The sequence below is a fragment of the Hyperolius riggenbachi genome, chromosome 1 (assembly GCF_040937935.1).
Source record: "Hyperolius riggenbachi isolate aHypRig1 chromosome 1, aHypRig1.pri, whole genome shotgun sequence".
In the NCBI taxonomy this organism is placed as follows: Eukaryota; Metazoa; Chordata; class Amphibia; order Anura; family Hyperoliidae; genus Hyperolius; species Hyperolius riggenbachi.
Window position 1 is genome coordinate 250,560,710 of NC_090646.1, and position 23,829 is coordinate 250,584,538.

The window sequence follows — 23,829 nt, forward strand, 5'->3', positions numbered from 1 at the left end:
TGATACTGTGGTGAAACCCCTCGCACAGTGTGATGTCAGGACCATGGTCCTGACAGTTTGCTGTCTACGAACCTCATTGCATTGTGATAAATAGCAGTGGCCTCAAATCAATTCCAAAGATAGTGCTGGAGATAATAAGGCAAGAGAAAACTTACCACCACACAGCGATCTTGCTTTATTAAAATGTAGAGATAGGTTTTCACAATGAGAGAGTTATCTTATCCCTTCAATCCTTAATTTACCTTCTCTATAGTTATTTTCACATGCAGTTAACAGCCTGTCTTTAACTTTAGAATTCTAGAGTTATTTTAAGGATTGAAGAGTTAACTTCAGAGATCTCACCTTAACTTAAAGACAGAAGAGTTCACTTTAGGTTTGCCTGAGGTAAAACGTTTCCTGAATCCTACATGCCTTATCACCATGGTGATAACTCTAGAAACGTTATTAAAGACAGGAGATAAGCTTAGTGAAATGAGACCAGTATCTTCCCTTGTGGATAGAACTCTCAGTAGATGAGCATTCCACAGCAATCACCTAGCAGGACTAAAGATATTGCCACCTATGATACCTTTCAGTGCTAAGCATATGACCCTGTTTGTGATTTTTTGTGCTGCGGTGCAATAGGGGGGGGGGGGGAGGAGGGTGGCAAAATGCACACCACAAGTGTAAAATGCTCTAAGTGAATAATTTTTAAATTAATATTTAAATAAAATAGGCAATTTTATTGATAACGTTATTTTCACTATAGTTCCTCTTTAATTACTTTTTTAATATGTTGCTGTCATTTTCAGTAGGTAGTATTCCTCTGAGAGCTCTGGACTGTTTAGCAAGAGGTTTTGGATGAATCCCCAAATAAGAAATAGACTAGTCAAAAACTAGTTAAAGGTTCAGAGCTGTCAGATCAATCGTACTTATGGTAAATTGCAGCAACATAGGAAAAAATTAATTTATAGTGCATTTTACTATGGGACAAACCTACTGTACATTTACACATATATTATACATTTTACAATTTTTCGCAATAGAGGTTCATCAGGTCTGCTTAGAATAACTTAAGATTCAGCATTAGCCAAAAACAAAATAAACTTGCATTGCTGTTTTCATTTTTTAAGCAAGCATGTCACTCCCATGCTTGCACTTATGATGATTCATTACTAGCTTCTCTAACACTAAGTGCCGATACCATCTACACAGAGATAGTAAAGAATGTCAATTTACATATGGGAGTGGATGAAGCATATAATAATAAGCAGAGAAATATTTTAGAAGTATATTTCAAACTGGTGTAGGCATACTATGTAGCTGGTTTACTATCCATATCAATGGAGAGTAACAGCTTTTACTGTACATCTTGGAGCTGACATGCCAGTTTATTAAAAAGGAGGTAAATTTAATAATGCAATTATATTGCATTACTGATCAGGACTCCATTTTAAGGCATTTAAACATACTTAAATGTAATTACACCAACATTTTAATAAATATTAAGTTTTAGTGCACGTAGTAAACCATATTTAAGAGCTGATATAACTGCATTGCAAAATTAATCTGGATAAAAGACACATTCAATTAAGAATATCAAATTGTCACTGTGCTACTTTCTAAAATCTCTTTTCTTAGGTTTTCTTTTTCCAAAACACAATTATTTTATGTTGAGATATTTTTTTGTACAAACCAGTAACATTTATATTTTTGTTGATTTTGCTTTTTCTATTTTTTTCTGTCACACTTATATTGGGAATTTGGGCTATCCATCTGTATTGGACCCATGAGCACCATCTGTTTCAGTATAGACATACCTTATAAGGCAGTGTCTTTTCAAATTAAAAGAAAGGAAATGATACAAACAGACTGCATAACAGTGGTGTCTGATTTGTTCTTGTAAAACTAAGCTTGATTCCTAGGCTGTTGCTTATATAATAAGGATGTGAGTTCCAGGCACAAAACTGCCTATGAGGAAGAGCAGAATTCAGCAGAATTATACTTTTTTTTTACGCAATAATTTCTGAGTTCCTGTTTCATTCATTCCATTAAATTACACTACAAGATCCTCTTCCAAGTTACAAATTTCAGAATACATGATAAGGGGTATAAAATGCTTTGTCTATGGTGCTTGCAAGTTTAATACCTTCATTAAATTGTTAATGAGAGTACAAATGATATTTAATTTTCAAATGGATTACATTTTAATAATATACCACTCAGACTATTTGAACTTTAACTAATCCAAGATTACAAAGGAATGGTTTGTAAAACAAGCAATTAGCTTTATGCTGATACTAATCTGTATGAGGCTGCAAATGACAAAGCAATGCATTCTCTTGTGCAGTAGATTAGCTGGCAACTTTGCCAGGCAAGAGGAGCATTTGGTCATCTTGCTTGAAAGACAGGAAACAAAGACCGAGAGCCAAATCTGGTGTAGTATGTTTGACCAATATGGGAAAAATGTAATTGAGAATATATACTCACAAGTGTGGGTCACCACGCAGGCGACCACTGAAATGGCAAGTGGGGAGAATTATGACCTGACCCCACTCAGGTGTAAAAAGTCGCTCTCTATAGAAAGAAAAGTGGGGATACACCCCTCCACCTAGGGTGGACAAAATAGGATAAGATAAGTTAAAAATGCGGTTAAAAGGAGGGGGTGGGTGGATCCTCTACCCTCACAAAAATGACCAGGCTAAATTCAAGCCGTAATTAATACAAACAAGATATTTATTGGTCTCAGAGGTGCTCTAGCTCTTTAATGACTCAGCATTGTGTTCTCCTATCTCAAATTGCCTGATGAAGCGGGATGTGTGCCCGTGAAACGCGTTGCACTATATTTGGAGACCAATAAATATCTTATCCTATTTTGGCGCCTTTATTTTACCAATTTCTTTTATTTGGTCATCTTGTTTAGAGGGAGAAAAAATGTAAGCTGTATTATCTGGTTTAACTTAAACTGTTTGATATTATATTATTTATTTTGTTTCTTTCATTTCTAGTTACTTGCCTTAGGCCATTGTCCCCACAGCAAAAGTTCTGTGCTTGTGCCCTGGGGTTTCTTTTACTATCCATAATCCCCAGTGGCTGACTCACAGAAGTCACGTTCATGTTGCATCCCATGCCTGTCTATCCGTAGCTGCCCGCAGCTGCCTACAGCTATGTGCTCAGAGACAGGGTGGCCACAGACTGGGTCTAGCTGTATATTTAGTGGTGCAGCACAGCCGGCAGAACAATAGTGCAGTCGGGTTAATATTTAGGCAGTTAAACTGCCGAAACCAGTCCACTGCTTAATGTTTGGTGTCCTAGGCCATGGCTTATGTGGCCTTGACTGAGATCCAGCCATGGTTATAAGTATCCAACTCATTGATACACTTCGGAGCAAAGGCTATACTGTCTGGTCTGAAGAAGTACTTTAACTAGTTCCCCGCCCACGTACAGTATATCTATGCTCCTTTGGACTTCACTTCCCCGCCCGGAGCGTAGATATACGTACCCCCGCCGCTACCGCCGCTGTCCGCTCTCCCGCTCGCACTCCCGCGATCGTGCACGCCGCTGCCCGCTCGCCCGGAGATCAATGAACGGTAAAATACATTCCCGTTCGTTGATCTCTGCCCCCGCAATGATCTGCTGCTTTCGCTAAGCAGCGCGATCACTGTGAAAAAGAAAAAAAAAATCCCAGCCTCTTTGTACTTCCTCCAAGCTTCCGGAAGGACGCTTGGAGGTCGCATTAAACTGTTGCCATCTTGTGGCCAAATAGTAAACTACACCCTAAACTATTTTTCACACACACATACATTACTTATACACAAAAAATTAACTCATTACCTCCCACACTCCCCATTTTTTTTTTTTGTAATTAAAAAAAAAAATAAAAAATTTACAATTAAAAAAAATACATAAATAGTTACCTTAGGGACTGAACTTTTTAAATATTTATATCTGGAGGGTACAACACTGTTACTTTATAAACTATGGGCTTGTAATTAGGGATGGACGCAAAACTAAAAAAAATGCACCTTTATTTCCAAATAAAATTTTGGCGCCAAACATTGTGATAGGGACATAATTTAAATGGTTTTATAACCGGGACAAAATGGCAAATACATTTCATGGGTTTTAATTACAGTAGCATGCATTATTTAAAAACTATAATGGCCGAAAACTGAAAAATAATGTTTTTTTCCCATATGTTTTCCTATTTTCCCATTAAAACACATTTAGAATAAAATTATTCTTGGCATAATGTCCCACCTAAAGAAAGCCTAATTGGTGGCGAAAAAAACAAGATATAGTTCATTTCATTGCGATAAGTAATGATAAAGTTATAGGCGAATGAATGTAAGGAGCGCTGAAAGGAGAAAATTGCTCGGATGCTGAAGGGGTAAAACCCCTCAGTTGGGAAGTGGTTAAATGCATTGTCATCTTGTAAATTATACTACTACATCTTACAGAATAGAGTTTACTTTGTATATTATCACCATGACAGCCCAAGCATGAAGAGGAAAGGGTGAATATTGCAACCAAAGACCTTCAAGTATAGCTGCTGCTGCTGCTGCAAGGTACCCAATACCCCCCATTACTCTGTGCAGCAACAGGTTCTTGTAATGGAACAGATAACATATAATTTTTTTAACCATAGTATGTTATAATGAATTATGTTTATAATAGTAGATCAATACTGTTTAAAATGTATAATTTAGACATTAATTATTAAAACTTTTTCTTCATATTTAACTAAATCATAGGGGGAGTTGGCATTACAAGTGTAATGACAAAGGAACCTGACGGTTTAAAAGTTGTCTTGAGGCCTCAGATAATAGTCTGAATAGATAATCACCACTGCTTGTGCGTCACCACATTACCACCAATACACTGATAACAATGTACCTACTGTCACGTACATGTTAGTACACCATTGGTGAGTTGGGCGTCGGGAGAGCTGAATGACTCTCCCTGCTTCCACTAAACTTCAGGCGGCGTTAAATACTATCCCCTCTCTGAGTCATTTCAACTCAGAGGAAGGTGTAATTTGGGGTTATGACTCTTACGCGCTTAGCATAGCATAGCATAACATTGCTTCTATGGGGCACCTGGTTTCGCTGCCTGGCAGTGAGTGCCATGTACCAAAACCACTTGCTTCACTACCTGAGCGGAAACTCATGTCAAAAAGGAAATGATTACCTAAGAAAAGGGAAACCTCTGGATCCTGTAGACGCTTACCAAGGTGTTCTACATTGCCGCTTGCGGCCCCCCTCTCCCCCCAAAGATTTCCGACAAGGGTTTGTTGAAAATCTGAACAGGGCTGTGCTCCTCTTCAAGCACAAATGTGGTCAGCCATACTGTGCCTGTGCAGTAAGCCAGAGCTGTGCTTCAATGGAGGGTTACAAATAAGTGTGGGCCCACCTCTTCCTATTTGGATTATCGGTGTGATTTAGTGTTAATATGTATGGTATGCACCAAAGGAAGAGGACACTCCCAAAAATGCTTACCTGAGGAAAATGTATGCATGCTCTAACACCAAGTTTTAACCCTAGCAAGTCTGGCTCTGCAAATCTGGCTCTATTGTCTATTCATGAGGCAATGCTCATGCAAATATGCATTTGCTTCCGCACGCCAAACTATGCAGGGTCAAAAAAACGAATACCGCAAAGCGGTCGCCCTGCAGGAATTAGTTCATGCCACATTAGCACTATCCAGGAGCACCACGGGGAGGCTTCCCAATGCCCCCATACAACCGGGGGACTGCAGGGTCCCAGGCACTCTCACCGCCTGGGAACCACAGCAGCACCCCGGAGGGGGAGGCTGGGTGGCGCAGGTGACCCCCCCAAGCGTGGCCAGCGCCGAGGGGAGCCGTCCGCTCCAGCCTCCCAATATTAAAAACAGGCACGTACCTTAACGTCCATTGCGTTCTGCTACATGCGCATTAACTTGGAGGCACCACATGAGAAAGGAGTGAAGCATGGGTCACCCCAAGCTTTAGAGCTCAGGGCTGGCTCACACACAACACTCCAGAGGGGGGGAGGACAGGTACAAACAACTCACTCCAGGGCTCACACCACCAGAGCAAGCCATCTTCCACCTGCCTCCAAAGGATACAACTACAAAAAATGCTTACCTGAGGGAAATGTGTGCGTGCTCTAACACCAAGTTTTAACCCTAGCAAGTCTGGCTCTGCAAATCTGGCTCAATTGTCTATTCATGAGGCAATGCTCATGCAAATATGCATTTGCTTTCGCACGCCAAACTATGCAGGGTCAGAAAACGAATACCGCAAAGCGGTCGCCCTGCGGGAATTACTTCATGCCACATTAGCACTATCCAGGAGCGCCACGGGGAGGCTTCCCAATGCCCCCATACAACCGGGGGACTGCAGGGTCCCAGGCACTCTCACCGCCTGGGAACCACAGCAGCACCCCGGAGGGGGAGGCTGGGTGGCACAGGTGACCCCCCCAAGCGTGGCCAGCGCTGAGGGGAGCCGTCCGCTCCAGGCCTCCCAATATTAAAAACAGGCACTTACCTTAACGTCCATTGCGTTCTGCTACATGCACATTAACTTGGGGGCACCACATTAGAAAGGAGTGAAGCATGGGTCACCCCAAGCTTTAGAGCTCAGGGCTGGCTCACACACAACACTCCAGAGGGGGGGGGGGGGGGACAGGTGCAAACAACTCACTCCAGGGCTCACACCACCAGAGCAAGCCATCTTCCACCTGCCACCAAAGGATACAACTACAAAAAATGCTTACCTGAGGAAAATGTATGCGTGCTCTAACACCAAGTTTTAACCCTAGCAAGTCTGGCTCTGCAAATCTGGCTCAATTGGCTATTCATGAGGCAATGCTCATGCAAATATGCATTTGCTTTCGCACGCCAAACTATGCAGGGTCAAAAAATGAATACCGCAAAGTGGTCGCCCTGCAGGAATTAGTTCATGCCACATTAGCACTATCCAGGAGCGCCACGGGGAGGCTTCCCAATGCCCCCATACAACCGGGGGACTGCGGGGTCCCAGGCACTCTCACTGCCTGGGAACCACAGCAGCACCCCGGAGGGGAGGTTGGGTGGTGCAGGCGACCCCCCCAAGCGTGGCCAGCGCCGAGGGGAGCCGTCTGCTCCAGCCTCCCAATATTAAAAACAGGCACTTACCTTAACGTCCATTGCGTTCTGCTACATGTGCATTAACTTGGGGGCACCACATGAGAAAGGAGTGAAGCATGGGTCACCCCAAGCTTTAGAGCTCAGGGCTGGCCCTGGTCCACACTAGAGTTGGGCTGAACGGTTCGCCGGCGAACGGTTCCCGGCGAACTTCGGTGGTTCGCGTTCGCCACCCGCAGGCGAACGTTTGTGGAAGTTCGCTTCGCCCAGTTCGCATCAAAAAACAAAATTTTTACCCTCCATTTCACTGTCAGCAGCCATGTTATGGTCAAACACACTGCTTGAGGACCCGCCCACCCTCCCTTCAAGCTAGGTCCTTTATACCATTTGACTCAGTTGTCTGCCTACACTAATTATGGGACAGCTGGTACACACTCTGCTAGAGAGTTTTAATTCCTCCCACCTCCCTCCTCCCTCCTCCCCTTCAACCTATTCCCTCCTCCCTCCTACCGGAGGGAGGAGGGTCTCTTCTGGCAGGGAATTATACTACTTTAAAAGCCAGTATACATCATACCATAGCTGGGAATCGAACCCAGATCTCACTGTGTAGTGGACACGTCACCCTAAGCACTGTACCACTACAGTAGTAAGTGAAGCTAGCCGAAAATGTACCATTAATGCTCAATGCAATAGAACCATTAGGTTGCTTAAAGGAGAACTGTAGTGAGAGGTATATGGAGGCTGCCATATTGATTTCCTTTTAAGCTATACCAGTTGCCTGGCAGCCCTGCTGATCTATTTGGCTGCAGTAATAATAATAATAATAATCCAAACATTTGTATAGCACTTTTCTCCTGTCAGACTCAAAGCACTCAAGAGCTGCAGCCACAGGGACACGCTCAAGAGGCCACCCTGCAGTGTTAGGGAGTCTTGCCTTGAACTCCTTACTGAATAGGTACTTGACCTAGCCAGGATTCAAACCCTGGTCTCCCATGTCAAAGGCAGAGGCCTTAACCAGTACACTATCCAGCCACTGTAGTGTGAATCCCACCAGAAACAAGCATGCAGCTAATCTTGTCAGATCTTACAAAAATGTCAAACTGTTGTTTGTTCAGGGTCTAGGGCTAAAAGTATTGGAGGCAGAGGATCTGCAGGATAGCCAGGTAACTGGTATTGCTTAAAAGGAAATCAATATGGTAGCCTCCATATACCTTTCACTACAGTTCTCCTTTAAAGGGAACCTTAACTGAGAGTGATATGGCTGTTTCCTGTAAACAATACCAGTTGCCTGGCAGTCCAGCTGATCTTTGTGACTGCAATAGTGGCTGAATCACACCCTGAAACAAGCATGCAGCTAATCCAGTCTGACTTCAGTCAGAGCACCTGATCTGCATGCTTGTTCAGGGGCTGTGGCTAAAAGTATTAGAGACACAGGATCAGCAGGCGATTCAGGCAACTGGTATTATTTTAAAAGGAAAAATCCATATCCTTCTCCGTTTAGGTTCCCTTTAAGGATTTGTAGCATAAAAGCCAACTCACATTGGCTGGGATTTGAACCTGGGTCTCACTGTATGGTGGACAAGCACACTAACCACTATACCAACTGAAGCTGGCCTGAAATTGCTGGCCTGAAATTGCTGGCCTGAAATTGCTGGCCTGAAATTGCTGGCCTGAAATTGCTGGCCTGAAATTGCTGGTTCAGGCCAGCAATTTCAGGCCAGCTTCCTGTATATTTTGGCATGCGAAAGCAAATGCATATTTGCATGAGCAATGTCTCGTGATCAGCCAATAGGCCAAATTTGCAAAGCCAGATTTGTCAGGTTCACTTGGTTGATGCACACATTTTCTCTCTGGTGTAATTAACACTCCCAAAAATGTTGTGCTTTGTCCAGGCTTTGATATTTTACACTGATTGTTATGGTCATGTATTTAGGTAAAATAAAGAAGAAAATTAATTATACAGTTGAGCCTGTGCTTATATCCTACATAACCAACAAAACCAGTCTTTATTTAGTTTTTTTTAATTAGCAAAAATATAAATGCTTGCTTTCATATCAATCCTCACTAAAGTTTGCTAAACGTTTAGTTGCAAACTCCATTTAAGCACTTGGAGCCATACAGTAATACACACAGTCAAAATTTAAACTTTTTTAAAAATGAAACAAGGATAACCTGCACTTATTCATAAAAAAAATCTGACTTAAGACATTCTCTTATAAAGCAGGAAAAATTCTACACTGATCTTTAATCCAGCAAAAAACCTTAGTAATGAGTTCCTCTTATTATGTTAATGAAAACAAGGATACACATTACAACTTTCTTGTCAAACGTGATAAAAAAAGAAAAAAAAAAACTAAACCAAAACAGTAGAAATTGTTTTATAAAAAAGATAAATAAACAAATAAATAAATAAAAATATTAGTACTAATATTTCTACAACCTGCTAACTATATTTTTATCTAAATTTAAGTTTCATAAAGGACAACTATCAAATTTAACTAAAACTTTACATGCCATATATATTTCCAGTAATTACTAGCAAATAGCAATAGAAAGGCCTTTTTTCATTTTTTTCATTTTGTATGTGAAGACAGAGAACAGTTTTCACTGTGGGCATTACTATGGAGGACTGTGCCCAGCACATCCAACATACAGGAACAATCTTTACTGGCTGTAATACTGTGACTCGAATCTGTTCAGAAAGATAGAAAGCAGAAATATAGCTTCAAAGGTGTGTAAATAACATCAGCTGCAGCTCTGTATGCCCGATCCTGTGTCTCACTCTCTCCGCCTTGCAGTCTAAAGTAAACAGTTTACAGCCAGTGAGATCTCATTCTGAATGGAGGGGGGAAGCATCCAAGTAAGGAAAAAGTACAGGTCCTTCTTTTCAGATCCAAGCAGGCAAGGAAGAAACAAACAGTAAATCATTCCTCTGTGTTATAGTGACAAAGAAGTGTAACCTAGCTACATGGTATGGCTCTATCATCTAGCATCGCCGCCAACACAAATTGCTAAAGCTAGTAAACGAGGCATTTTATTTTCCACACAAGTTGTGATGAGAAACGTATCAAAAGCTTTCTAGTGTTGCTGGCTAAAAGTTAGACATGTGGGGTTTACAGAAGAACAGTTTCTTTGATAGTTATTCTTTAAATTGCACGGTAAAAGATTGCAGCTAGTATAAAACAATATATTTGATAATCTGTCCAGTGTTAAAATACACTTGTTGTACCTGTTGCTCATCTTGATACTCAGTTAAATAGTCTTAAATAGCTTATTTTAGCTTTGATTTTTTTTACAGTTTTATACATAAAAAATGCACACAGTCCCATAAGGACTCTTCTACTACTCCCTCCCTAATTACATTTTTATCTACATTTCAGTTTCTTAAATTACACACTTAAAAGACAGCAGCTGGTGTGAAATAATCTATCCATAACCAAATTGTAAAAAAATAAAAAAAAATAAAAAAATGTTGTGCCTGTTGGTCATCTAGACACTCAGTTCTCTCAAACAGTTTTTTTTTACTTACATTGTTAGTCACTTCGTGGTTTACAAATTCTGTCTGTGTGTATTTATCTTGCTTGGAGAAAGTTAATGACTGTAAAGTTCGAGCAGCTTTCTGGAAAAAAAACAACAACATGGTAAGGTCAAAAAGGACAATGAAGACATCAGTGTTGAACTGGCTTGGAATGACACTGTTGTGCACACACCACATGCTGGAATTCCTTGTCTTTTGTTTTCACATTATGAAAACACAAAAAGAATAGGTATCTCTCTTTAGCTTTGCACTTCTGTTCCCTCTCGACTATGCATTGGCAGCTGTTACTCTTCAGGGTAACCATGATGAAATCATGAAAGCAAAGGTGACTATTTCAATTGCATATTCATGGCCCAGCTCTCTCTCCCCACCTGCACCAATTCACAGTTTGCAGCAGTCAGTGGTCTTCATAGCAGAAGATGTGTCAAAACTGCTCTCTCTTTTCTATGTTACAGCACACCTTTGAAGATCATCTCAGAATGTATAAAACAAAGCTGAAAATAGATGCTGAAAACCTTACGTCACCTAAAGCCTTTGCATAATAGCCATGAAATGATGTGTGACAGCCAAGTATCAACTCTGCCTACTTTTCAATAGCACACCTGTTTAGTTTATTTATGAGTAAAATCAACACTTTTGAGCCCATGGTAATCTAATAAAAGACACTAGATGCAAATATATGCATGTGTGTGTGTTTGTGCAGAATAAAAGTAGTGGATTTTATTTTCAGCACTATTTTTTATTTACTAGCCAATTACAAAACAAATTAAAGGAAACCTGAAGCTGTAAATACAGCAGCATTTATACATACCGGGTACTTCTTAAAAAATCAAGTAGGCCGTGGCCTCCCACACCATCCTCCCCAGCAGCTCCAATGTGCCATGGTAGGCCCTAGTAAATTGGCCAGTTGCACTCCACTAGCCATGAGGGTACGCACATTGTGCTCCCATGCTCTGGAGTGTTTTGCACCTGTGTAGTAGTTCTGCACAAGTGAAAAATGTCACTGCCCATGGGAGCAGTAGAATAGTAGAAATGCACTACCCCAAATGGATAAGGCGGATGTGCCATGGCCAACTCGATCACCACTCGAGTAATGTCTGAAGTAAAGATGAAGCCGACACCATCCAATGCTCTTTTACAGTTTTATTTGCAGACTGTCATACAGTACAGCAACTTTTCGGATCGTAAAGCATGCTCCTTTATCAAGCTATGACAGCCTCACATTAACACATGCAACAGCAGTTTAAATACCATACCACACATTTGAATTGACCAATCACAGGCAGTGTAAAACTGCCAGCCTATCCCCAGTCACCATGTACAGGCGGACGTGATGGGGAACTGTTAACAGTCTGTGAGAACCAATGAGAAATGAGTTACCAACCTGCTGCAAATGTCTGTCACCACCACACTTTCACCATCAGGTCCGCCTGTACATGGTGACTGGGGATAGGCTGTCAGTGTTACACAGTCAGTGATTGGTCAATTCAAATGTGTGGTATGGTATGTAAACTGCTGTTGCATGTGTTAATGTGAGGCTGTCATAGCTTGATAAAGGAGCATGCTTTACGCTCTGAAAAGTTGCTGTACTGTATGACAGTCTGAGAAGAAAACTGTAAAGAGCATTGGATGGTGCCAGTTCATCTTTACTGCCCATGGGAGCAGGACGATGGTGCGTGCGCAGAAGGGTAACATGTGCAGTTGAGCATTCCTGGCGGCACTAGCGTCACTTGACACTATGACAGGGGTGACAGGCTTGCCAATGCCAACCTGTCTATTATGCCTCCTTGCACTAAAGCTCAATGCCGCCTGCAATAACAAGAGTGCATCACTCTAGTTACAGGCACTCAGGCAGAGGATCTGGGCCACAGCAGAAGTAACATTTCCCTTCTCTTTCCGCCCTCCAATCAGTAAAGCCCTTTACCATGCTGGTGCCTCTCTCCAACCAATGAAACAGAGGACCAGCTGAGAGCCCGCCCACACAATCCCCGTCCAGAATAAAGACCAGCAGCAGCTGCAGGAGAGAGCAGCGTGTTTGTGACAGGCGATCTTCCACACCCCAGTCCACACAGATTCCTGTGTACTCTGCAGCTCGGTTCAAATGAAAGGTCCTGTCCTTTGTGATCTTATCTTTATTATTCCACTCTCTGCACTTTCTGGCCGCTGTCTGCCTTCTCCCCCTCTTCTTTTCATTTACACTTTGCTTAGCACAGACACCTTCTTTTTCTCAATGGGACAGATTATTTTCATATCAACAGTAATTGCTTCCATTGTATATTAGCTCATAGAACATGAATGATCTTTTATTTCATGTATTTGTCAGTGCAATACATTTACTCTCAAGGGGGCCATACATCAGGCAATTTGGCGGCTGATAGACCATCCAATTACAATCTAAAGCCAATGAAAATCGTTGCCACCAAGAGCATGCCCGACCGACAATGCAACCAATTTTGGGCTGAAATTGGCGGTAACAGTAAAAAAGGGCGCAGGAGGCTAGTGGACAAATCGGGCGCCGCCATTCACTCCCATAATAAATATTGTTTACTGGGCGCCGAACGGGAAAAAAGGGCGCCCGAGAATAATAACGTTTTCCAAGGGCGCCCGAAGATTTTTAATGTTTTATAACTGCTTGTGATGATTTACGTTTCCTATTTCAATAAAACATTATTTTAAATGTTATCCCTTACTGTTTGTAAAACATCATTATTCACAAAATAAAGCGATCAGTACGTAACGTAAATTGTAATATATTTTATCCCTTACTGTTTCTAAAACATTATTCTACACACAATACAATGATCACTAAGGAGGGTCTTAGGTTTAGGCACCACCAGGGGGGTCTTAGGTTTAGGCACCATCAGGGGGGTCTTAGGTTTAGGCACCACCAGGGGGGTCTTAGGTTTAGGCACCACCAGGGGGGTCTTAGGTTTAGGCACTACCAGGGGGGGTCTTAGGTTTAGGCACCAATACGGGGGTCTAGGGGTTAGGGGTAGGTACAGGGAGGGTTACTTATTAATTTTTTTTAAATGTTATTATACATTTCACTTTTTAAACGGAAGATTAACGTTTTCACAATTGCCGATTTCATGAACGTTATTTCATGATTTATAACTTTATAAAAACTAATATTTAAACGAAATATAGTACATTATATTTTTAAACCTTATCCATGTTTATCGTTTAAAACCCCGCGCCCTTTTTTCCCAGCGCCCCTTTTTAACGTACGCGAAATTGGCCGCATTAGTCAGTCAGACATGCTGCAAGATGTAGGGTGAACTTGCTTGATAGGGTGTGCGACGGTAACGGCGAGCGATATCGAGACGGGTGACGAAAACCCCAGCGCTGTTCCCGTAATGTGTGTGTATATAATGTGTAAATATGCTGTAATGTGCGTTTATACATTACCTGTCCTGTGTCGCGGTGGCCGTCCATCTTCCGCCTCTCTTCAATTACCAGCATACATGCTGCTGGTGCATAGCATGCCGGCACAACGTCACACAAATACAACGCCGGTAGCATGTATGTGGATAATCAAAGAGAAGCGGAAGATGAACGGCCACCACGGCACAGGACAGGCAATATATAAAAGTAAATTACAGCACATTTTTACATTACACACACATACATACACACAGCGGCGAGGTGGAGAATGTGGCAAGCTTGGCCTATTCCCAAGAGATTCCATGCTGAAATTGATCAAAAATCGGGGGGGGGGGGGGGGGGGGCTGTGAATAGTCCGCACCGGGCCCAAGCCCAAACACCAAAAAAAGTTGTGTATTCTGTTAACATGCAGTCGAATTGGGTCTAAATGGGTATACAATAGATCACATTATGGCAAAAAAGTGAAGCTCAACATAATGTGATAACCTCAAATAATTCTAGCATGTTGCATCCTTCTTGAATCCTGTTATCTTTCCAGCACTTGTAAGTGTTAGTTGGGATCATTACGGGATCACTCATGAACAGGTTATTAGGGTTACATTACCAATCAGATAAGTTGGGTCAGTTTAGATAGTAAAGTAATATCTAACAACATACATGCTTCATATATTTAGTACTGCTGTCATAAATAAAGCTATTCCTAGTTTCTATTGAAAAATGTACAGTCTGGAACCATTAGCTGCAATCGTGATCTTGACATTTATACACCATTAAAGCCTCTATTAAAGTTGAAAAACATGTCAAAGATATTGAAATGTTTTGTCTATCACTCACAGCACTTTGGCTTATTTCACAACACATAAATATTCAGTTATTTCTATAATATAAGTACGTTGCTTTCTTGCCTATCCAGATTAAGACGACCACAAACCATAATTTATCACATCTAGGATACAAATTACCATGCTGTTATAGTTAGACATAAATAGTACATCAGGCATGAAAATTACCTTTAATAAGGTGTCCACACATAAATACAAATCTAGAATTCTATTTCAATGTGCCCTTTTTTTAAAGAGAATCTGTACTCTAAATTTTTTACAGCAAAAAGCATACCATTCTTATGATTATGTTCTCCTGGGCCCCTCTGTGCTGTTTCTGCCACTCTCTGCTGCAAATCTGGCTTGTAATTGCCAGTTGTAGGCAGTGTTTACAAACAAACTAACCAGCTTGTGATAGGCTAACATAAGCAGAGTGTGTGAGTCATACAGAGCCTGCAGGGGACCTGGAGGGGGTGTGTATAGCTTCTACCAATCACAAGCAGCCCTGCACATTCCACACATTCCAGCCTTAGCCCGACTGTGCCGACAGAAGAAAACAGATTAGATCATATAACAGAGATAACACAGCCACTGTGCAATTAGGAAAAGCTGCAGTAAGCCAGAGCACATTAGAACAGGCAAAGGAACTTATAGGATAGAAGAACTAAGGCTGAAAATTTTGTTACAGAGTCTCTTTAAGAAAAAAATAGTTAACCAACTCTTGTACAAGAAAGGGATCTGAATGATACTGTAGTTACTGATGAGTAGACACTTATCATCATATGTAAAGGAATGTAGCAAAACATTCAGATTATTTAAAAAATTTTAGCTGTAAAATTTAATTTACAGAATAGGCTAACAAAAGATATTTTTTTTCTCTGGCAGGGAGAAGGTGCACCAAAAAATAACCATGGATGTAATAAATAAAAAATGGCTTACCTCTAAAAGTAGGGGAAACACCAATATAAGAAAGACATTTTCATAATCAGTGTCTGACTATTAAAATGTCTTCTTTTTTCCATATATTTAAATATTCTAATGGATGTTGGATTTGCTGCCTGTCCTACAGGGGCTGGACAAGGGATGTTCCTCATCCTAGATCCATCTATTTATTCATTCTGGCTGCCATGAAATGTTAGTTATGATTAAGGACTAGAGTGTCCGAAACATGTCAGCTCTGTAAAACCTGTGATTTTAGGGCACGTCCATCAATAAAGAAGGTGTTAATAGGACACGTGCAAAAAAAAATTTCTATTCATATACTGTATTGTGGAACATGCTATTCTGATTGAGCACTGCTCCAGAACCTGCAAGGGTGTAGAGGTATTCCTCTCACCAATGACCTTATATACTCACATATAAGCCTAATTTTTTGGGCATAAAAAAGTGCTGAAATGTTACTCCTTTGGCTTATATATGAGTCTGTGGAGCAGAACAGATTGTGGAGCAGGTTTTGTTACTGGCAGAGGAGTGTAAGGATTGTGCACTAATGACCCTGCTCTTGCCAACAGCCTCCCTGCTGTGTTCGTGGCTCTCCATCCCCTTCAACATGGTGTTCAGAGTGCGCTGTTCAAGACTACATGTGTCCCCTGACTTGTGGAGCGGAATGGGCAAGCAACGTGTCAGTGGTGCAATGATTAGGGATTCTTCCTGTGTAGCAATTGCTGTGTCTCATATCTATGACACCATCTAGTGGTATCTTGAGACACAGCTGTATCTTCCTTGGTGCACATCTGGCTATGGGGAGCAGATATGGCTACTTGGGAGGGGGCTTATACCCAAGTTAATCACTTTTTCCTGGTTTCTAAGGGAAAAGTGGGTACCTCGGCTTATTGACATAGGAAAAAGTCATATATAATGCATCTCACTCTATGAGAAGTTTATATTTACATGTATATATTTTAAAATGTACATTTGTTTGCGATAGTTGTCCTTTAATACTCAAAACTGAATCCTGTCAAATGCTTGACTACACACAGTGAAAATAAAATCTTAATGAAAACACAATCAGTAGCAAAGAACTGCCGAAATGCATTTTTCTAGCAACAAATGTAATGTTGCCCCAGTGCTAACTGAAACAGTGCTGTATTAGTTATATCTGAAGTAACAGCCTTTACAATCACAAGCCTGTTCCGCTTGATAAAATGTATTACATTGATTCCTTATGATTGCTTTTGTTTGTTTGCATAAAATGCTTCTGTGCACCAAAGCCCTAATACTTAACCTTAGCAAAACCAAGTAGGTAAGTTGCTCAAATTATTATCTGTTACTTAAATGCTGGTAGAGGAAACTAAAGGGGCATATTCACAACAACACCAAGATGTATGCACACACACACAGCGCACATACACCTTACTGGCACTTATGCAAACTATCTAATAGGCATTGAGAAAATATCATAACTGTATATGCTATACAAGTAGCGTGCACATTTTGTAAATAACACGCTTTGTGCTACTCGCTCAATGCTTGTTAGTAATTTGCATAAATGCCAGTGAAATTTATACGCTCTGTGTGCACATGTAAATTTTGCTGTTGTTTTGTGAGTCTGTCCCTAATTACTTTTCTGTTTCCGCTCAGAGTCTCACAAGTGCCAACATTTAGGAATTTTCTACAGTCTACCATCATTCTAAAACTAAAGCTGCACTGAAATAGAACATCTCCAAAAACCCAGTTGTCAAAAAATCTACAACTCCTTTTCATTATTTTGGACAGACCAACTTGTATGCATTGAATTTTATATCTGCTAAGTTAGCTTATTACATTTGCTTTACCTTTTTTGATAAGAAGGTATAACATTGTACTTGTATACAGGGATATGTACAACCTCTGCAGTGCATATGACATGTAATCGTATTTTTTAAGTTTCTTTTGGTGCAGTTTGAGAAAGAGGGGGAAAAAAAAATCAACATTCAGTTTTGTGTTAAAATGTCATTTTTACATTTTAAGAACAAAAGGAATCTTTTGGTAATGTCATATTTTTTGACAGTATTGTAGTATCTCTTGCAATGTGACAAAATTTAGCATTCAAACGAGCATTTGTTATATTAGCAGTGGTAGGCTGGGGAAAGGCTTTAAAGGCCAAACAGACAGGTGGAATTGATTGCCAAAAATATAGATGGCAATCAAAATGTGCCCAGAGGTCCTGACCAAAAAGAAATTGTTATATTTAACAAAAAAGTGACATATATACTTCCATTTTTTTTAAAATACATGATTCTATGACAGAACTTAACTCTTTTCACGTTTCTCTATTTTTGCAGATTTTGACAATAACTTTAAACAGAATTTTTTTGTGAAATCAAAACATTTTTTTGCCTACTAATAGCACGTCTAGTACAATTGCCAATTGTTTACAACCACTTACGTCCTAAACAGTATTCTCAATTTACACCAGGGTGGAATTGCAATTTAGGCCCATGCAAGCATACATGTAACAAAGGCGCCTGGATATTGCTGCTAGTAGAATATTGGTAAAATTACCAATATTCTACTACTTTATTCCAACAGTAAAATACTGGGATATTGTCACTAATTTCTGTGACACTTATTTATTTATATTTGTGACACACCGAGATCACTAAACAACACGGTCAAATGGTTGTTGATGTGACAATGTAACACTACACGCTGAACACACATAAGGCAGTGACTACTGCAGCAAAGGGGATATTGTCAGCAATTTCTGAGACAATTATTTATTTATTTGTTTTTGGTGACACACTGAGATCACTGAACAGTTTGGTTAACCGAATGTTGTGTAAAACTGTAACACTACACATTAACCACATAGCAGCAGGCAGCGACCACTGCAGTAAAGGGGATATTGTCACCAATTTCTGAGACTTATTTATTTTTGTAACACACTGAGATCACAAAACAATATGGTCAAATGGTTTTTGTTTTGGAACTGTAACACTACGCAGCAGCAGGCAGTGACCACTGCAGCAAAGGGGATATTGTCATCAATTTCAATGACATTTTTTTTTGTGACACTCTGAGATGACTGAACAATACCGTCATGGTTGTTGATGTGAAACTGCAACACTACACATTGATAACACAGCAGCAAACAGCGACCACTGCAGCATAGGGGATATTGTCAACAATTTCTGTAACACTTATATATTTTTTTTTTTCAGTGACACACGGAGATCACTGAACAATATGATGATATGGATGTTGATGTCAAACTGTGACACTACATATTGATCCCACAGCAGAAGGCAGCACTCACTGCAGGGGATATTGTCACCAATTTCTGTGACACTTAATTATTTTTTTTTCTGAGATCACCAAACACAGTACTGTTACACGGATATAATATGACACGGTAACACTGCACAACCTTGATCAGCAGACAGTGACCACAGCAGCAAAGGGGTATTGTCAAAAATCTAATTATTTTTTGACACACTGATATCACCACCGATAACATGCGGTAAGGTCAATCACACAGGTTTTAGTGTGACGCTGTGTACAGGTAACACAGCAGCACGCGTCATGTCCCAAATGTCAATGAATAACTTTTGTGCAGTTACATAGCCACACACTACACCACAAAAAGCAACAACAAGAAGTCAGTACAATAGGGTCAATGTCAGTCCTTCAAAGAAATATTGTGATCAGTTAGAGTCCTCAAAAGGACTATTGGGAGACCCTAGGTGTGGACCTCAAGTAGCAGAGCACCTAGGAAGAAGCTACACAGCACAATACACTAAACAGCCTATCTATCACTCTCCCTGTATCTGCAGCAGCAGCCCTACACTGATTACAGGCAGAGTGAAAATGGCCATCGGGATCCTGGCCCAAGAGGTGATCAGGTCGGATTAACCGTCCTGCCCCACATGACTTCAGGGTGAAGGGTAAAAAATGGCACTATGGGAAAACAGACCATTTAGTTTGCATTGCTCATGAAAGTGCAAGCAGCCACCATTCACTGGGAATCGTTCACTGGCAAACAGCTCCTACCAGCTCTAGTTACACTTGTGAAAGATTGATAAATGATACATAACTAACTTATCTGTCATTTCAAAAGGTAGTGTTTCTATTACAATTTGGGTTAAACTTAAATTTGACACAAAAATTGGTTTAATGGTTTAATTCCAGTGTCGGACTGGGAGGTGGAAAAACTGAGGAAATCCACCTGCTGGCCAAGCAGCAGTAACCCTGTGTTATCACTCCCAATAGAAACCTGCAGCAAGTCTTCACTGTGAGCAGCAACACCTGATTACTGCTGCTTGGCCAGCAAGTGGATTTCCTCAGCTCTCCCAGCCCGACACTGTTTAATTCAGTAAGAACCAAACAAAATAGATATTCATGGGGAATTCGGTGGACCATCTCATAATGCCTTGTTTTGCAAAACAGAGAACTTGCAGGGGAATCTGGAAACTATAATACAAATCTGGGGGACCAAAACTCATATATTTATACAAAAATGTGATAACTAACTTAATTATTGCATAAGACCAGTTGTGACTAATTATTATTATTATTTGTTTTTAGATAAAATGAAAAGATAATGTGCAGTAATTATAATCCCTTTCTAAATCAGTGCTTTAATTCCAAGTGCTTACACTAATGGTTTTTAGCAGCTGTCAAAGTTGTGCTGGTAAAAACATAATGGCCCAATCCAATTCACTTTTTCTCCTAAGTTTTCTCCGAGGTGATACTTTAACATCTTATCAATAAAATGCCTTTTAAGCCACCAGCAAACAAGAAAATACTCAGAATGATTTTGGCAGTACTTTTTCACCTACTTTTTTGGTACTTTTTCAACTGAAGAGTGCAGAAAATGTATTCTAAACAAAAGATGAAAAATTATCTCATAGGAAAAAATTGGGAGAAAAAGTATGAGTATGAGTATAAGAGTCCTTGGCTCATATGGAATTCACCTTTCCTCCTTAGTTTTCTCCTAGGTGATATTTTCATACCTTGTCAATAAGCAAAAACTTTTACATCACCAGTAAGTGAGAAAATATTCAACATAATTGCAAAGTGCTAAAAAGTTATTTAAAAACATAAGTTTAATAATGATGCCCTAGAAGAAAAGTGAATTGCAAATGGGTCCATGGGTAATTTTTCCATGTTATCATTATTATACACACATGTTATAGTTATGCCTATTGTTGTCTACAAATACTTGAATTCCAGCACTCTTGATACTTGATTTTTCTGATATTTCTGCATGGCAACTGCAAATATGTGGCTTTTATTGATTAACTATTTATTGAGGTTTTTTAGTAGCAACTGATGTTGACCTGCAACACTCATGCTAAAAGACTCACAGAACTGTGTGCTGATCTATAAAGAAGACTGTGTGCTGCATTGTACATATAACCTATAAATTGCTGTACCAGTTAAGTGTCGCCTTCTTAGAACAGATATTTGACGTGTTATTGGATTGCCGTACATAGCTCTGTGCACTTGACTTTAGCTCTGTGTGAGTCTGGAAGTAACCTGCAATGGGATATGGAGGCTGCCATCTTTTTTTCCTTTTAAGCAATACCAATTGCCTGACTATCCTTTTGATCCTCTGCCTCCAATATGTTTAGCCATAGACCCTGAACAAGCATAAGCAGGCAAAGGGTGTATGACAGTACACCTGATTGTCTGACTGGCATCTGCTGGCCAGATAGAGGCAGGACATTGCTCTAGCTGGAAGTTGAGACCTGGGGCCCCCGGGCTGTCATGTGGACCAGTGTTTGTGATTTTAAATTTCTTTTTTGCAGCTTCTAGGATGCGGTTGACAGGTGAGTGGTTAGGGAGGGGACCGTGTGGGAGATGTGCCTACACGGGGCGTCCCTGTAAACGATGCAATTCACGATTGCATCCAACCGAAGCCTCCCACCTGAATGCTAATTTATGTAATTCCTGCTAGATTTGGTACAGCAGGCAAAGGGTGTATGACAGTACACCTGATTGGCTGACTGGCATCTGCTGGCCAGATAGAGGCCGGACATTGCTCTAGCTGGAAGTTAGCAATTGTGTTTGTTGCAGTTGGCATTCAGTTTAGAGGTGGTGGGGTGAGTTCCCTGGAGGTGAGAGGTCCAGGGCTTGCCCACACTTCGCATGGTGGTTTGGGGGCCCCAGCGAGTGAGAGAGACCTGAGGCCCCCGGGCTGTCATGTGGACCAGTGTTTGTGAATCAGGATAATATTATTTATTGGTGAACTTAAAAATATTTCACATCTTGTAAAGAAAGACAAAATCTGGTGGCATCGCCCTTATTCACAACTTCTTACTTTGCCGATACCTGTTATCTTACAAAGTTTTTATTTCTTCACTTATTTAGTTTTGTATGTAATTCTGACAAGTTACTTGCGCATGTGACCGTTTAATGGGTACTTGTTGTTGTTATTACCTGGGGCAGCTGATTTGCTTCCTTTCAAACAGACACAAATTGCAGGCCGTGGATTTTCAAAAGGTGGGTATTATGAATAAACAGTGAAAACATGTGTGCCAAAGTATTCAAATGTAAATATGGAGATTCGGATTTTTAAAAATGCCTGTTCATAACAGATTATGAAAAGACACTTAAAATAAATACTGTTTTCAAACTTTGTTAGTTAAACACTTCCTGCCCACCCATTGGCAGCAAAAAGCAACCGCCGGTGCACTCCAATCTTCCCTACAGCAAGACTGATAATTAGAGTTGGGCCGAACCTCCGATTTTAGGTTCGCGAACCTGGTTCGCGAACTTCCGCGGAAGGTTCGGTTCGCGTTAAAGTTCGCGAACCGCAATAGACTTCAATGGGGATGCGAACTTTGAAAAAAAAAATAATTATGCTGGCCACAAAAGTGATGGAAAAGATGTTTCAAGGGGTCTAACACCAGGAGGGGGGCATGGCGGAGTGGGATACATGCCAAAAGTCCCCGGGAAAAATCTGGATTTGACGCAAAGCAGCGTTTTAAGGGCAGAAATCACATTGAATGCTAAATGACAGGCCTAAAGTGCTTTCAAACATCTCACATGTGTATACATCAATCAGGTAGTGTAATTAAGGTACTGCTTCACACTGACACACCAAACTCACCGTGTAACGCACCGCAAACAGCTGTTTGTGTAGTGACGGCCGTGCTGGACTGGTGCGCACCATGGCGAGAGTGCAGGCTTTGGTGGCTTTACAGCCCATATGGTCGCCTGGCTGATGTAGCTGAATGACAGAACAGTGACTGTCCAGCTGATCAAATTTGGTCTGACCGCAATGAGGCAACGACCTTATTATCGTGGGTGTGCCCCCCGAGACACTCATCTAGGCGCCGGTCATTGCTTCATTGTGATACGCAAGCCCCTTCACCACGGCAAGGTAATGATCACGAAGGGGAATGGGCGCATGTACATGCCTTTTCTTTTGTTGTTGCAGCTGCCCGCAGTGCAGCCAGAAAAATTAGGCAGTCATGTACACGCACCAGAAAAATTATTACAGCGGCCGCTGCTAGCAGCGGCCTAAAAAATTCAGCAATCCGCCTGGAGTCCCGGACCCTGTTGGTGGTGGCGGAGAAGGTAGTCAAGCGGCCTGCAGGCAGACATGCTGTGTGGAGGGACTGGGAGCGACTTAGTCTTCTTGGGACAGGCCAGGCAGCCAGTCACACGGCGTGCAGGCAGAGATGCTGTGTGTGCGGGGACTGACTTAGTCTTGGGGCGGGCAGCAGCCCTCCGGGATCCATGCCTCATTCATTTTGATAAAGGTGAGGTACTTAACACTTTTGTGACTTAGGCGACTTCTCTTCTCTGTGACAATGCCTCCAGCTGCGCTGAAGGTCCTTTCTGACAGGACGCTTGCGGCAGGGCAGGAGAGAAGTTGGATGGCAAATTGGGACAGCTCTGGCCACAGGTCAAGCCTGCGCACCCAGTAGTTAAAGGGTTCCTCATCGCTGTTCACAGCAGTGTCTACATCCACACTTAAGGCCAGGTAGTCGGCTACCTGCCATTCCAGGCGTTGGTGGAGGGTGGATCCGGAAGGGCTACGGCGAGGCGTTGGACTAAAGAACGTCCGCATGT

At 41.2% G+C, this 23,829-nt stretch overlaps 1 protein-coding gene across 7 annotated transcripts in view; it reads right to left on the minus strand.

Moving 5' to 3' along the window:
- The window catches only part of CCSER1 (coiled-coil serine rich protein 1), a 1,139,724-nt gene that overhangs the window by 33,275 nt on the left and 1,082,620 nt on the right, over positions 1-23,829 (minus strand). For all 7 annotated transcript variants that reach the window (XM_068232582.1, XM_068232600.1, XM_068232592.1 and 4 more), the window contains one exon: positions 10,613-10,702. In XM_068232582.1, the coding sequence (XP_068088683.1) occupies positions 10,613-10,702 (90 nt within the window). The remainder of the gene's footprint in view (positions 1-10,612; positions 10,703-23,829) is intronic.